A 17,794-nucleotide genomic window follows, 5' to 3' on the forward strand; every position below is an offset into this window, starting at 1 on the left:
GTACTGCAGGCTACATCTGCTGACTGACTGCTGTTGCCAGCGGTTTGGCAGTTTGACAGTTTGAGTCTCACTGGCTCAAGGTTGACCCAATAGGACCGTTTAATATTTGTCAGGTGCCTTCGGCTTTTAGATTCACATGGTAAAACTTTAAATAGAATATCAATAATGTCGATATCTAGTATGCATATATGTATGTAATGTGTATGTTTATAGAAATACATGCATCTGTGTTTAAAGTCAATTTGGTGTAGTGGTTAAAAGGGTTGAGACACTGAGTACTAGATCTGCCAGAAAGCCAGTTGGGTGAGTGGTCTAGTCGCTGTTTCTCAGTCCACTCGACCTCACTCTACCTCTATCTATCATCCATCCATCCATCCGTCTATCTATCTATCTATCTATCTATCTATCTATCTATCTATCTATCTATCTATCTATCTATCTATGACATATCACAAGGTTTAAAATCTCTCCCTTAGTTGCTTTCATAGTATTTCTCATTTGTTGCTGGATGAAAAAGAATAGCAGAAGAGAACTTTGATCATCTTTCCCTTGTTTGTGAAGAACCATTTTTCTGCATTCTTGGGTTTTGTTTAAAAGGCAATTGAATAAGATAGTAATCAATGTTTGTGGTTCTCAGTATGAAGGGAAGAATTCCCTTTTCGCTTCCAGTAGTTTCTGTTATCTAAATGTTGAACATTCTTCACTGAGCATAAAAGAAAAAGAGATACCATTCATAGTGTAGCTAGAGCTTCATAACTGGAGACAAAATTGAGCCCAAGATAATTATTTCTTCATTCTTTGTAGGTAAATGATGATAGACTCTCCTAAAACTGTACTGGAATCATATGGTAACATCCAAATGTGCCAATATGGAATTAATTTCATAGCTGCAATTTTAGATGGTTTTCATATTGAAAAGCAACCTTTGTTTTGTCTGAATTTACAATGCAGATAGAAATACTAAATAGTCCAGAATTCTCATTTGCATTACATGATTAGCTTTCATCTAGCTATTAATAAACAATTAATGGGTTCCTTCCTTTGAGGTTAGTAGGAAATAGAATGGCAGAGGAAGATCATCACGTCTTGTACTAAGCACTTTGGGCTACAAGCGTGCTCCACAGTTCTCAGTCTGCAGTTATAGTCTCCGCATCCTGAAACGTTTGGCACTGTTGTGGTCCGCCAGCAGCCTGTGGAGGTGGCAGCGGAGTCAAACAGTGAGGAGGCTGGGGAGGAACATGGGCCAGTCCTGGAGTCTGGGGATGGCCCGGATGAGGGCTCTGCATCGGAGGCAGAGATGGGGCCAGGTTCATCTCGGATTGATGCGCGAACTCCGGAGCCTCCAGAGTCGGACAGCAGAGAGGCAGAGGAACAGGAGGAGCCTGTTCCTAGTGTGTGCATGCGCAGAGCTGCCAGAAGGCACGAACAGTTAAAACAAAAGGGACGACTCGGGAGTAAGGCCTGGAGATAATTGGCCCCTCCCATACTGCTTAAAAGAGAAGCAAATGCACATGGGTCCTTTGCAGGAAAACAACATTGTTAATTCTGTTCCCAGTCGGCATCTCTGTTTGATTCTGGAATCCGTGTGGCTTTGCCAAGTAGATCTTTGGCAGAATGTCAAAGGAGATAAAGGTTGGTGATTATCTTGAAAGACTTCTCCTGAAGCACTTTTTGCAACTAATTGGGACTCAGCTATGAACGAACGTAATTCACAGCTGTTGCAATAAAGGAGGTTTTTGGGACGACTCGTGTGTTTTAATGACTCAGGAAGCCTAGGTCACAACAGGCACCAGGTTTTCTTTGGGCTTCCTCTTTTTCTCCAACCCTCTGGTACAGGGGTGGGTTCTACTTACCTTTACTACTGGTTTGCAACGGGGCCACGCATGCGCGCTCTCTTCGCTCATGTGCACGCGCACTCTTCTGCACAAGCGCAGAAGCATCTGCGCATGCGCAGAAGTGTTTTGATGATGTCAGGGTCAGTGGGCGGAGCCTCCCGCCAGTTTTACTACCAGTTCTATATGTTGTGGCCCCGTCCTCTGAGCCTGTCCCATCGGAGGAAGAATGCTCCAAGCATGAGGAAGAGGAGTCAGCCAGGCCTCCCTCTCCAGGCCCCTCCCCTCTGGCATTGTCTCAAGTGCCGGCCAAGGGAGAGGAGACAGCTGGTTCGGATCAGAGTGATGAAGAAACATCATTCCTGGACGCACGCCTCCGAAGGCGTGATAAACGTTTGCAGCAGTTTAGGAGGCGTGCTAGGGATTAGAACTGAGTCACTGGACCACACCCCAGAGACTATATAATAGAGGGTGGTGGTCAAGAATCCTTGTGATGAATAAAGCAAACCTTGGATAGTCACTAAAGCCTCGTCCGGAACTGCTGAGAGAAAGATTTAAAGTGTCGGACATTTGGACTCTTGAGTATTTATCTTTCTGTTTTACTTTGAAAATAAAGTCACTTGGCAGACGGTGTGTCTATCGCTGCCAAGTGGGAGATAAGACCTGGGTGCGTTCCAAAGTGTTTCCTTAACCCTCAACTGGCTGTGTTTGGGTGTGTGTGGGTACGGGGACAGATCACTATAGAACCGGTGCAAACTGGGGGCAACCCACCACTGCTCTGATGGTATCCAATTAATTGTGGTCTTTGCTGGACGTAGCTCACACACAGAGGAAGGTATTCCATCAAAAGTCACATTCATGTCTTAGAAGGGCCAGAAACAGGTAAAAGATTCAAATCAGTATGTTAGCCAGATTCTTTCAAAGCTTCAGTGATAGTGAAGTAGTACTCTCAGAAAGTGGATATCTCATCCAGGCCTGATACATTTCTGTGGAGATAGCAGGATCCTATTGGCTTCTCAGAACATTAGCAGAGGCTGTTATGAAATCATACAAGCCAAAAGCTCCAGGAAACAACATAGTAGCTAAAGAGAATTCGCTAGGTAAACATTTGATAACACCTAACTTTTCTATCTTGTGTACTTATTTTATTTCAGCCTGTCTCTTTAATAGGTATCATGATAGACTTTGATTTTCCACCTCCTACATTTATTTTGTATCGACAAACTCTGTTTTCCGGATTATAATAAATAGTTCTTGTACCTAGTTCCCAGTTTGCATTCCTGATTCGGCAACAAAATAATTATGTTAGCCTCTCATACTTTAAAAATCTCATAAACCCAGGTCAATATAGAATTTGTTTTGTATCTATGGAAATGAAGGAGAGGGAGGACACTGAGCACTATTTAATATGGAATAAATAGTATTCCTGGCTGGAGAGTAAACATAAAACTTAAGGGATGTTTTTGTTATGAGATCGAATTGTAAATAGAAATCAAGATTATTTAAATAAAGATGTAAGTTTAAGATAGAGATATTTAGAAGTAGAATTTGTGTAAAGAGGTTAAATAGGTTAGAGATACCGATGCAGATAAGTTGTTATTAGTATTGAAATTTTGATATGTTTGTTTTTGGTTGTTTATATTTTTTGTTTTGTGTGTGTGTGTGTGTGTGTTTTCCTTGCTTTTTTTGTGTATTATGTTTCTTTTTGTACTGTGTATTTTAATCTTTGGAAATTTATTAAATATTATTTTTAAACAGAATTTATTTTGTGCTCTTTGGAAGGTCTACTTGACCATCTACAAATCCAGGCCTCAAGTAGACCTTCCAAAGAGCACAAAATAAAATCTGTATTGAGCTCCTTTACAATTTTTAATCTGACAAAGAACATTTCTAGGTACAGGATTTAAGAAACTTGTCTGTACCATTTTCTGTTGTCACCGATGGAGGTAGTCTGGGATTTGTCTCTTGTTTCTTTCTCTCCTCTTGTTACAATCAAAACATATTATGAAAAAGCCTTATCCACCCCACCACTCTCATCGGGGCAAAAGTGGGGTTCTGATCTGAGGATCAGCTATGGTCCTCTCCATTTCTATTGCTGGAAGGATCTAGTCACTTTGGACTTTTGTTTGTTTGTTTGTTTGTTTGTCAAGCATGTACAAGATAACAGATATAAGTATAAACATGGTTATGAATAGAGGAAATGGATACAAATAAATGGGGACAGTAGGACAGGGACGATAAGCACGCTGGTGTACTTAAGCACGTCCCCTTTACGGACCTCTTAGGAATGGGGTGAGGTCAACAGTAGATAGTCTAAGGTTAAAGTTATGGGGGTTTGGGGAAGTAACCACAGAGTCAGGTAGAGCATTCCAGGCATTGACCACTCTGTTGCTGAAGTTGTATTTTCTGCAATCGAGTTTGGAGCGGTTTACCTCAAGTTTGTATTAATTGTGTGTTCATGTGTTGTTGTGGCTGAAGCTGAAGTAGTCATTGACAGGTAAGACATTGTAGCAGATAATTTTATGTACTATGCTTAGGTAGACCGAAGGCGGCATAGTTCTAAATTGTCTAAGCCTAAAATTTCAAGCCTTGTGGTATAAGGTATTCTGTTGTGAGCAGAGGAGTGGAGGACTCTTCTCTTGAAATTTACCAGTAGGATCCATTACAAAGAGTTGTCCATCTCCCATATGTGCTGTGGCTCTGGCTTCTTGAATTGTAACATACCTGCTAATTGTCTCATATATCATGTGATCATGCGTTTGACATGTCTCCTGCTCTTCAAGGGTGCCATCCTTCACTGCAAGCTAGTAGCACTGAGTAATCAATGAAATCTCACCTTTACCTGCACTTTGTCACAGGCTTTTTGTAAATTCTCAAGGATTAATGGAATGTACAGTACAAAACTGCCCATTGATGCATTCCCCCCCTCTAATTAAAGCAAGCAATATTGCTTTCACTTTCAACCAAGCTTTGCAAGTATAACTTACAACTTAGTTAATTGCATTCCATTGTCCTCTCCCTCCTCCCTGTGCCTTGCTAATAATATAGTAGTTTGACTTTTTAAATTGCCTGGCAGAGGGGGAAAAAATTCTTTTTTTCTTATTACCAAATGTAATAGTGTAAGTTCTCTTCCAATTAGCTTAAAATAGAAAGAAAGCAGCGTTTGGGATTTTAAAATACAAAAGCACAAGTTTATTGTGCTTTTCTATTTTAAAACCCCAAACCCTGCTTTTTTTAAAATTTATTTTAGAGACAAATACTTATAGGCTTGATTTCATAATGTACTCTGCTGCCCTTGTTTGTCGATCACAAATTTCAACTGGTATGTAATGTAGTTGCCACATTGGCCTTGAGAGCTTTCCGTAGAGACAATGTTATATGAAGTTTGAATTTTTTTAATTTATGCCTATTGTCAATTTCTTCTTGTTTTCTGCTAAATAAAAAGGACATGAAAAGATATCTTTGTCATTCCAGTTGAATTCTTTTTTTTTTTAATGGTCAAAGATTCACCATCAACAATGCTACTTTTGTTTGGTGTGTTTTTTAGGGGAAAAAGATGGACAAATGCAGAAGTTTTCATGAAAAAGAGAGCAAAAGTCATATGATCTGAAGTACAGTACACCTTTTTGTGCTTTTGAGTTAGTGTTGACTTATGGTGGCTTGTTGGAACTAGTCCCTACAGTTTTCTGGCTAAGTTTTCAGACGTGGTTTGCCATTGCCTTTTTCCTAGGGCTGAGAGGGAATAACGGGCCCAAGATGACTTGACTGGCTTTATGCCTAAAGTAGAACTAGAACTCACAATGTCTCAATTTCTTGTCTTGATACCTTAACCAACTACATCAAACTGGTTCTCATAGTATACTTTACACTGCTATAAGCAGGGGTGGGCTCCTGGGGGTTCGGCAGGGTTCGGACGTTTCTCTAGCCAAGGATCGCTGGGGTTCAGAAAACCCCCAAATGCCAACCCTGGTTGGCCACATCCACCCAACCCTTCCCAGGAGTCTCCATGTGGCCCGTTCATCATTTCAGGTAAGTGCAGGGACTGCACAGAGGGTCTGGGAGGGCAAAAAACTGGCCTACCGGAGGTTCCGTAAGTCTAGAAACGGACCTGTTTCCCACCTCCAGAGGGCCTCCAGACTCCGGGGGAAGCTGTTTTCACCCTCTTTGAGGCTCAAGGAAAGCCTCCTGAGCCTGGGGAGGGTGAAAAATGCCCCCCACCCATCATGATGCAGCAGCCGACTAGGCCACGCCCACCATGGCTACGCCCACCCCAACAATGGGGCAGTGAACCCATTGCTAAAGGATCTGAAGCCCACCCCTGGCTATAAGATAGCCTTTAATCATCTCACCATGCTCACAAGCTCTTGAAAAACCAATGTATGAGTAAATTAGTGATAATAGCCAGTTGAAGATGCCTTGAATATGGGTTGAGAAATATCCCTAAGGACAATGTATTATGGCTTTGTAACTGTTCTTAGGAGAGTAGGTTGAGCAAAAAACTTTAAAGAAATAGTTAGAAGCCTTAAACCATCCCATAGTAAAATAACTATGCTTGTAATACCTCCTATCACAAATGGGAATCATTCTGAGCCTCTTGCCCTGCCTACTATCCAGCTGCGGACTATGCTGTTTCTTATCTGTCCATTCCCTACATAGCATCTCTTTGCACTGTCTCCCAAGGTCTTTCCCATATACTATTACTCATCGTAATAGATCATGTGACTACACCTTTTGGGTGCCGTTCCAGTAATTCCAGTTGCTATTAATAGGACAAGACCATACAGTTTTTAGCCAGGACATCACCCCTTCCCTCCCCTTCCCTCATGTTCTGGCCTCTACTTCAACTCTTCCCAGCTGTTTATGTCCCTCCCCCTTCTCTGTCCTTTTGGGAATGTATTATGTATTATTTTGGGAGGAAAATAAAACTTAACAGTGATATTCTGTATATTTAACAAAATATATATTATATGCAAGCACCTCACAAAATATTTATTTATTTATTTATTTACTTATGGAATTTATATGCCGTCCTATCTCCAATGGACTCAGGACGGCTCACAACAATTAAAACAAAGCAAACAAACCATTAAAACAAAAATCCAAGTTAAAATTAACAAAAATTCAATAAAACCCAGTTAAAATTCTATTAAAACCCCCATGAGTCCAGGGCGGCCAGGTGAAATAGCCACGTTTTCAGGCCACGGCAGAAAGAGTGAAGGTTGGGGGCCACCCGGAGCTCCAGAGGGAGTTGATTCCAAAGGGTGGGTGCGCCCACAGAGAAAGCTCTCTCCCTGGGGGTAGATAGCCGACACTGTCTGGCCGACGGCACCCTGAGTAGGCCCTCCCTGTGGGAACGCACAGGGTGATGGGAAGCTGTTGCTGGCTGCAGATGGTCCGCCAAATATCCCGGGCCTAAGCCATGAAGGGTTTTATAGGTAATCACCAGCACCAGCATTATTCCCATCAAAAACAACTCGTGTGTACACAAGTTACTTTGTTTTGGGCTATAGTTCTGATTTTACAGAGGTAAAACTCTATAAACTCTATAAAAAACTCTTATTTAAAAAAAAAAGCTTTTGAGTAATAAAGAACACCACAATTTATGCTAATTTAAGTACACCATTAATTAGTTTATTGCTTTTTGTCTCTAAACATCTTGATTGAAAATTAAGCTTTGATGCTATTAATGGATAAGCCTGTTCACTTTTTGCAACATCTGTATGCATGAAACCTTTGGAACAAAGGAGGAATGTTTCGATCCTTCTTTAAATAGAATGATTTTATTTTGCATTTTTGGAAATGCTAGTCATCTTTGTGGTACTGAGAACAATCCTTCCCTTCTCTCCTCCCCTGTCCTCTGAAAAGCTCAGGGATGTTGGACTTGCCCACAGGTGAAAGTTTCTGCTTGATTGCGGACTTTTTTTCTCTCTATTTCCTGTCTTTATATGCATTCTTCTTTTCTTTTGAAATATTTTTTATTGTTTTATGGAAGGGCCTATTACACACGCAATGGCCAAATTGATTAATGGCATATAAAGGCAGAGATCTTTGTAATGGTAGTTTAATACTCTGACGATGTCAGCAGATGGCTGACGAAAGCTTAGTAAAATAAAATTTTAATTATTTTAAAATTTTAAGTTCCAGAGCTCACAGGATGTCTGCTTCTTTCTTTATATATATATATATATATATATATATATATATATATATATATATATATATATATATATATATATATATATATATATATATATATATATATATATATATATATATATATATATACACACAAATATATAAACACACACACACAAATATACATTAATATATAAACAAATATACAGTAATATATAAACAAATATGCAATAATATCGATCATCTTTACAACATATACTATCTTCCATCAAAGATTATATCTTCCATCCGTCGATTATATAACCATCAAAATAATAGCTCATCTATTTTTCTTTCTCACGTAGACCATATTTCATCCAATTCCACTCCTCTAACCTCAATATCTGTCATTTAACCATTTGTAAAATAATTCCCATGTTGTAAAATAATCCGAATCTTCTTTTCCTTTAATTTTTGGGTTAACCTGTCCATTTCTGCACACTCCAGAATTATTATTATTTTTTTTGATAATAATATCACCTGCAGGGATTTCTGGGTTTTTCCAACATTGTGTAGAATCAATCCTAGCTGCTGTTAGGAAATGTAAATCCAAATATGTGTTACCCTTCTTATAGTTTCCTGGAAGCATGCCCAACAAAAATGTCTCAGGTTTCAGATCTATGTGTTGTCTTGTGATATTTGTGCATTCTTTTTATTGTTCTGGGATCCAATATGTGATTTTCACTTCTTTTCCATTCTACAGGAATTTGAATTCCAAGTAGAACTCAGGTGACTTGCAATATAGATTTGAAGGGAAGAAATATAGGCCTCTAGCTCTATAGATAACAAAGCAAATATTAAATGCGTGCATGCATTCACAAACATGCACTCCTTTACTTGAATCTGTTTCAAGCTGTTGTTCTGTCATTATTTATAGAATTGTCAAATATATGGTGAAATACGTTCAGTTCTTTTTGATGGTTTGCATTGTTTTCAGCATTTTGGATTAATTAATACGTTTGAGGGGAAAAAATAAAGGCAGAGAAAAAGAAAAATTAAGGGTTTTCAGGCTTTTGAATAGAATAAATTATTCACATATGAGATGCAACTCTTAAAAACATTTGAGTTTTCTTCTTAACGGGCCATAAAGTGGAAACTTACCATAAACAATATGAAAAAAGTAATATTAGCTTTTCACTATTTGATGTGATAATGGAATAGGATGCTACTTATGTTCACAGTTTTTTCTTCATTAATTTATAAGATAAATTATATTATAGATGTTAGAAATTCTCAGCAATTAGATATAACTTTCGAATAGTTCCTCTTTCATAGGAGGTATGGAAATAGTCTATTCTTTTCCATCTACTTTTCCATCTTATAATCTTTTGTTAGTTGCAAAGTCGTGTCCAACCCATCACAACCCCATGGACAATGTTTCTCCAGGCCTTCCTGTTCCCTACCATCCTCTGGAGTCCATTTAAGCTCATGCCTACTGCTTCGGTGACTCCATCGAGCACCTCATTCTCTGTCGTCCCTTTCTTCTTTTGCCCTCAATCATTCCTGGCATTAGGCTCTTCTCCAGTGAGTCCTTCCTTTTCATTAGGTGGCCAAAGTATTTGAGTTTCATCTTCAGGATGTGGCCTTATAAAGAGCAATCAGGGTTGATTTCCTCTAGGACTGACTAGTTTGATCACCTTGCAGTCCAAGGGATTCACAGGAGTCTTCTCCAGCACCATAGTTCAAAGGCCTCAATTCTTTGGTGCTCAGCCTTTTTTATGGTCCAACTTTCACAGCCATACATTGCAACTGGGAAAACCATAGCCTTGACTATACACACTTTTTTTTGGCAGGGTGATGTCTCTGCTTTTTAATAATCTTCTAGCTTTCCTCCCCAGGAACAAGTGTCTTTTAATTTTTTGGCTGCAGTCCCCATCTGTGGTGATCTTGGAGCCCAGGAAAATAAAATCTGTCACTACCTCCATTTCTTCCATATCTATTTGCCAGGAATCTTATAATCTTAAATACTCTTAAATACTCATAAAACATCAACCATACAGCATTTGTACTTATATACCACTTCCCAGTGCTTTACAGTCCTCTCTAAGCAGTTTACAGAGTCAGCATATTGTCCCAACAATCTGGGTCCTCATTTTGCCCACCTCGGAAGGATGGAAAGCTGAGTCAACCTTGAGTCTGGTGAGATTCAAACTGCCAAATTGCAGGCAGCTGGCCATCAGCAGAAGTAGCCTGCAGTACTGCATTCTAACGACTGCGCCACTGCAGCTCATATACCTTGACAATATGATGTGCCAGTGCATACTTATGTTTGCAAATTTTAATTTATTGAAGATATCTTTGAAATTCCTCATGAGAGATTCAAAATGATTTGGAAGTTGTTGGGTAAAAGGGGAATAGTAAAACACTATTTTTTTAAAAAAATATTTCTGATTTCTGTGTTCATAGAGTTTATAATCACCTCCAACCCCAACTTCACCCCCTATTATATATATGAATGATATAATTGCTTTCCAAACATTCCATCTTTTTTTTTCTAAATTTGATTTATATGCCGCCCTTCTCCAGAGACTCAGAGCAGCTTACAATGCATTAAGCAATAGCCTTCATACTTTTGTATATTTATACAAAGTCAGCTTATTGCCCCCACAAACTGGGTCCTCAATTTACCTACCTTAGAAAGGATAGAAGGCTGAGTCAACCTTGAGCCTGGTGAGATTCGATCTTACAGTAATTGCAGACAGCTGGTGTTAATCACAATGCTATCAGTCTGCTGAGCCACCAGGCCTACTTTTGAAGCCTACTTTAATTAATCTTTATTGTAATATATTCTTTTTATACTATCTTATATATTTTTATTTCATGTTGTTTTTGTCCTACTCTTTGTTCATAGCCATTATTCTTATTTAAAACATTGATTCCAAACTTCAAGGTAAACATTATTTTCATACAAATGTTCGACCCAAGTTTCCTCTTATGCAATGTGCTCACTTAATGTATTTCTGCTATGAGATACAAATGACTCTGTTCAGGGAAATGTCACTCTAACATTGGCATTTGTGGGTGTTTTAATTAATACAAATAAGACCATTAAGACAATAGTTTCATGGAAATTTGAAAACAATTTTGTCTTAAAAGAACTTTTGTTCTGATCACATGTATTTCTTTTCTTCTTCTTTTTTTTTGCATTAAGCAATTTTTTTTTAAATTGCACTGTCTTCAGCCCTGATTTGGTAGAATTATATCTCCCAGTATTTTTCATCATAATGCTTGTTACTTGGACTGCTAGTTGTTATGGTTCAGAATCACCAAGCAAGGTCAGTTTCCTTACACATCCATTTAAAACAAGAGTGACCAACTAATTACTAGCAGGAACAGGAGATCTTATAACATTCTGAACAAAAACTGTTGAATCTCTTCTTAGAAACTTCCATTGATGGAGCACCCACAGCTTCTGGAGGCAAGCTTCCACTGATTAATTGTTCTCACTGACAGGAAATTTCTCCTTAATTATTTACATCCAGTACTTCTTGTCCTACCCTCAGGTGCTTTAGAGAAATTTCGACCCTCTCTTCTCTTTGACAGGTCCTCAAAATTACATCCAGTGAGATCATCATAAAGCTTCTGAAGTTTCCAGAAATTCCATTTTTACCCTTGTGCAGTTGATTCTATTTTCACAATTCATCAGCTAGCCATACCCTTATTTGGATTCAAACTTGGGCTACCTGCATGTTAGGCAGTTGTATTAACCTCTGAGCCACAAGTTATCCTCCTTTCATCAGCTTGAGCCAGGGGAGAGATTAAGTGTTTTTCTATCGAGACACCTGGTCTTTATCAGCGAAATATAAATTTGGTATAAAATGGTTTGTAGTGAATGCCACTGCTCCTGGATTGGAGCTGAAAGGTGAAAGGGATGCAGTTTGCTCCCTCCCACATGCTGGGGTAGACCAGGTGTCTCGATAGAAACACACACACACACACACACACACACACACACACACACGGTTTGTGCTTACTTATTCCAACAATAGCTTGCATAGCCCAGGGTGGAATACAGTAAGAATAGATGGTACTATACTTTATACTTTCTCTAATAATATTATGTTAGTTACAACTTCAAGAGGATCATATTTTTGAGGGTATGACTGTATGTAATAGTGTCTTGTGTCATTAGAGGATGCAAACCAGGGGTGGGTTCCACTTACCTTTACTACTGGTTCGCAACAGGATCGCTTCTGCATGCGCAGATTGCTGATGACGACCTCCAGGGCAGTAGGCGGGGCCTCCCACTGGTTTTACTATCGGTTCTTGCAAACCGGTCCGAACCAGGGGCAACCCACACTGATGCAAATTGAACCAAGATTATTTCTAGTATATGCACGTGTGTTCATGAACATAATTTTTCTTTTTGATGCTGATTTAAGAACTAATTATGCTTAATTACTGTGGGGCTCAGGCAAGAAGACCATTTATATTTAAGTTGCATGCAACCTGACAGCATAATTCAAAACGATCTGCTACGTAGACAGCTATTAGGATTTTATTGAGAAAAAAACTAGAACCAAAAATGTACACAAAGAATAAAGTATATAGACGGAGAAGTAATTCTCGTGGTTCAGTCTCTTATGTATGCTGAAATATCCTTGTTTGTCTCCTAACTAATGCTTTGCATCTCCTCCCCTTTCTCTTTCTCCTGTCTGCATTACCTTATTTGTATTCTTTTCCTTTTTTTATTTTGCTCTTTAATTTTGGAATTTATTGCCCCAAGTTATTTGTCTATGAATCTGAATCAGTTTCTCTTTCTCAAAGTGCTCGAAGGGTCATCAGTTTTATAGCTTTTCCTTATTAATTGAGATGTTGCCCTCAGATTTAAATAGGTAAGTAATGGGCTGAGTATAGAACCTTGCTTTCAAGTTCTTCAGAAATCACTGTGATGTAACAGATTTATGGATCGTTGTGCTGAAAGTACTGAAGATTGCAGGGAACGGAGGGAAAGTTAATAGGCCTTTGTTTGAACAGTGCTTCATCTTTTAAATTCTTTTCCTAAAAAAAAAAAAAATACCCCACATTAGCGTTGCTTGCTAACATATGGATGCTATTTCTTGACAGGAACCTTTCTCTTAAGTTATCCAAGGAAGTGGATCGAGGGGAAGCCCGATGTCCTCGCCTGAATCAGCTGGCCAACAGCCCATCTATAGAATGGCCCTTTGCAGCCATGGAGGAAGGTGGCGGCCTGGAATCTCTGCCCTTCCGGCTGATGATGCAAGACTGCACAGCAGTAAAAACATTGCTATTGAAAATGAAGAGGGTTCTCCAAGAGGTAAGCTTTTAAAGGATCAAAATAGTTTTTTAAAAAATAATGATGGTGTGATTGACCGCTAAAGAATGGTCAATCACTTTTATTGACCACTTTTATGTTATTTGCAAATTATTGATTGAACTCCACAATTATTCTTAAAGATTATTCTATTAGATATTCTTAATGGTCAGAACTTGATAATAGCGGCTCCTGGCTTGCTTTCTATTCTGCAGTATCAATTGTGGGTAGGAGAAGAAATAAACTATTTTTGTTTACAAGAGCAGGTAAAAACATAATGAAAAACTAAAGAAAAAAATAGAATAGAATGGAAGGGAAGGGAATGGAATGGGAAGAGTCAGAGGAATAGGAATAGGAATAGGAATAGGAATAGGAATAGGAATAGGAATAGGAATAGGAATAGGAATAGGAATAGAATAATACTTTATTTGGCCAAGTGATGTGATTACCCCTTTTCTCCCAAAATAAGACATCCCCTGATAATAAGCCCAATCGGGCTTTTGAGTGCATGGCAATAAGGCCACACACTTATTTCAGGGTCCAAAAAAATATAAGACAGGGTCTTATTTTCAGGGAAACACAGTAGATACAGAAGGAATTTGTCACACAAGGAAAAAAAGAAATGAAGAGCTAGTCAGAAAGCATTAGGATGCCAGTCAAGTTTGAAACAATAAATAAAAGCTTGTTGGGATCTTATTGACTTGACTTATAATTGTCCCTGGTCATGTGAAATATTTGTGGTACCTTACAGACGGCCACATGGTCAAGTAGCCATTTGATCTCTCAGCCATGCAGGTAGATCAATATTCATCCATTTCAGTAATGTTTTAAGCATTCTGTTGGAAGACTTGAAGTAGATCTGGACACTCTGAAGAGCTATTAGACCTTTACGTAGCAACTGCTTCAACTGAAAGTATTGCATGTGAAATGGTGATCTTGCTGGTACATTAAATTACGTTTCACTGGTACAGACATTCTCACTTCAGGTGAGAATGTGAGGAGATTAGGAGCATCTGCTTCTGTTTTTGATTCTCACTTGGTTTGCCCCACACCTAAACTGCAATTATTTTAATTATTGCTTATTTAAACAAACCAGATTTAGAACTTCAGTTTGACCTTCATTTAATCAGATAAACTGCAGTCAGCAGAAAAGAATGCATTTATTTTTCTTGCACTCCTATGAGCAAAATAGGTGGTAGCGGAGAATAACACAAGGATCAGACTTATCCCTGTAGCTTGAAGATGGAAGAAGTATTGAATCTAAACAAGTCAGTGTGAAATTGTTATCTGTTGTGCTAACACTGTGACTTACAAATGAAAGTCATCAAGCAATGCTTGATAGTGGATGTATATCAGTGGTGGATTCTCGGGTCTGTCTGGTTCTTTAGAACAGGTAGTAAAAGCGGTGGGAAGCTCCACCCACCAGCCTGGATGTCATAATTGACGATCTGCGCTTGCGCAGAAGCAAGATGTCATAATTGACTATGTCAATTATGTCATAATTGACAATCTCTGCATGCATGAGAAGTGAGAGCGTGTGCGTGCTCCCATTGCAAACCAGTAGTGAAGTTAAGTAGAAACTACCCCTGATGTATATACACTGCTCAAAAAGATAAAGGGAACGCAAGCAGAAGACATCCAAGATCTGAATGAATGAAATAGCCTTATTAAATATTTTGTTCGTTACATACAGTAGTTTTGTGTTCCCTTTAGTTGTTTGAGCAGTGTATAAACTACTTTATGTAACGAACAAAGTATTTAATAAGGCTATTTCATTCATTCAGATCTCGGATGTCTTCTGTTTGTGTTCCCTTTATTTTTTTGAGCAGTATATATCGAATGGTATTTGTTCAATGGACTTTTGTTATTTTATAATGTTGGGAAGAAACTTATCAATGAATTCCTATTGTGATATAACTTTACATAAGTTTTTGGAAGGTTTAGGATTAGAAAATACATAGGGTTTTTAATTAAAATTTAAAAAAAACATAAAACAAAAGCAATGTTTGGAAAATGTACATTACTGTTATATCAGAATAAATATGAAGAACTACAGGAATGTTGCAGCCATATAAAAGAGCGTCAAAATGCTAATTCTGTCATCTTTGCTTGTGTTCATAGCCTGTCCATAATTAGGCATCTATCTATGAAAAGGAGGGCTAGAAACTTTGTAAAATGAAAGTTTATGTAAAAATACAAATAGCAAATAGCTGATTCTGGAATTTATAAAATCAATAATGAGCAGTCATGCAATAAGGATTGTATCAGGGGTGAAATCCAGGTTTTGACAGGTTCTGGAGAACTGGTAGTGGATTTTTTTTTTATTATTAAAAAGTTTTACAGAAGGTTGACATATTTATTCCCCCCCCTTCCCTACCACCCCCTCCCCTCCCTTACCCCCACCACCGCTCCCCCCACCCCTTCCCCTTCCCATCCGCCCACCTCCCCCCCCTCTTCCCCCCTCTTCCCAGAACAGATTACAGGGTATAACATTCAACAATCATAATCCATCCTAATCTAAATAATTATAACATTCAGCATCTCTTATTCCTTCAATTCCCTAATTACCCTGCTAACTTAATTACCTAAAAAACACACCAAATATCTACATATTTATTCATAACCTATCTGCAACTTCTTATTCCAATATTTACTTTGGATATAATCTATCCATCTTCTCCAGTCCCTTAAGTATCTTTCATTTGAATGTTCCTTCAAGTACACCGAGATTTTTTGCCATTTCCGCTAGGTTTGTTACTTTCATTGTCCATTCTTGGATTGTAGGTAAATCTTGCTGCTTCCAATATTGTGCCACCAACAATCTTTCTGCAGTTATTAAATTCAAAATCAAATTAGTCTCTATAACCATACAATCCGTAACTATACCCAGCAGAAACAATTGTGGTGTAAATTTTGAGTAGTTCAGAGAATTGGTAAATACCACCTTTCGCAGACCCCAGAGTGGGGTGGGAATAGCGATTTTGCAATATCCTTCCCCCAGGAGTGGGGAGGGAATGGAGATTTTGCAGTTTCCTTCCTCTGCCATGCCCACCAAGCCACGCTCACAGAACCGGTAGGGAAAAATTTTGAATTTCACCCCTGGATTGTATGCTAGATCTTTCTCTCTGAGGCCAATAGCATCTCCAAATTTCTAACAAATTAAATGTATTCAGTTGTAAATCTCTGCAGGTATTTTTTTTTTCTAAAAGAGGTTTTAATTAACCAGCACACCATTACACATTTATTGAATAAATCTCAATTTAAAGCAAACTTTTTCAAATAATGTGTGCTAAAAGTGTCATCATTCTGTAACAGTTTAAAATACATTAAATATGAATATTGTCCTTAATATTGTTCTTCAATATTACAGCTGTCATTTTATAAATGTGCCTATATTTATTGTTATGGTTAATGGATTCTGACAACAGTGTAGTAATATATCTCAAGCCCCCTGTTTATTTTGCTTCAGTATCTGTTTGCCATCCAGTTACAAATCACATTGTTTGTTGGTATGAAATTCAGTCCATTGCTGTTCCTTTTCAGACAGAACTGTTATGAATAATTACTGAAGGATCGTCATACAGGAGCGAAGAATAATTCTTTTGATCCTGCTTCTACTCTTCTTTAATTATTAAAAATAAAGCTGAAGATAATTTTTCCTCATTCAATTTTCTGTCAGACAAACTCCTGATGAAAACTGTTATTCAAGGGATCCCAAGTTGAGTTGGAAAGCTGAATATGATGAATATGGAGGATTGGGCTAAACATATATAGACAGTCACTGTAGTAGTGGCTACAAAAGCTTCATTATGGAAATACTCATTTCTCCATACTTGTGTAAAGATAAAGATTCCCCTCGCACATATGTGCTAGTTGTTCCCGACTTCAGGGGGCGGTGCTCATCTCTGTTTCAAAGCCGAAGAGCCAGCGCTGTCCGAAGATGTCTCAGTGGTCATGTGGCCGGCATGACTAAATGCCAAAGGTGCATGGAATGCTGTTCCCTTCCCACCAAAGGTGGTCCCTATTTTTCTACTTGCATTTTTTACGTGCTTTCGAACTGCTAGGTTGGCAGAAGCTGGGGCAAATAACGGGAGCTCATCCCATTACGCGGCACTAGGGATTTGAACCGCTGAACTGCTGACTTTTCGATCGACAAGTTAGCCACTGAGCCACCACATCATGTATGTTTATACTTGTGTATTTATTTGTAAACATTTCCCCTTAAAAGAAATCCAAAGAGCAAATTTTCTAGTTCAGAAATTTTGGCATTTTTTTGTATTGCTTTAGGCCAACTATTCCAATGACTTGGCAGTGGAACTGAGGAACCTCATTTCTTTTTCTGAGTCATTTGCACTTCAAATAATCTGCATATAAAAGATTATTCTCTCACACACAACCGAGGAGTGAATGGAACATGCACCGTTCCTTTCATAGTCTGAATAATTTTGGACTAAACGAGGTGGTGCTTAAAGACCGCAGAGATAAAATGTCTGTCATAATGAAGAAGGCAAAG

At 38.5% G+C, this 17,794-nt stretch overlaps 1 protein-coding gene across 2 annotated transcripts in view; it reads left to right on the top strand.

Moving 5' to 3' along the window:
* CCSER1 (coiled-coil serine rich protein 1) overlaps positions 1-17,794 on the top strand; it is an 852,922-nt gene that overhangs the window by 316,764 nt on the left and 518,364 nt on the right. For both annotated transcript variants that reach the window (XM_034440484.3, XM_060686954.2), the window contains exon 6: positions 13,074-13,284. In XM_034440484.3, the coding sequence (XP_034296375.2) occupies positions 13,074-13,284 (211 nt within the window). The remainder of the gene's footprint in view (positions 1-13,073; positions 13,285-17,794) is intronic.

This window comes from Pantherophis guttatus, chromosome 8, assembly GCF_059756535.1.
Source record: "Pantherophis guttatus breed Tessera chromosome 8, ASM5975653v1, whole genome shotgun sequence".
Lineage (NCBI taxonomy): Eukaryota > Metazoa > Chordata > Lepidosauria > Squamata > Colubridae > Pantherophis > Pantherophis guttatus.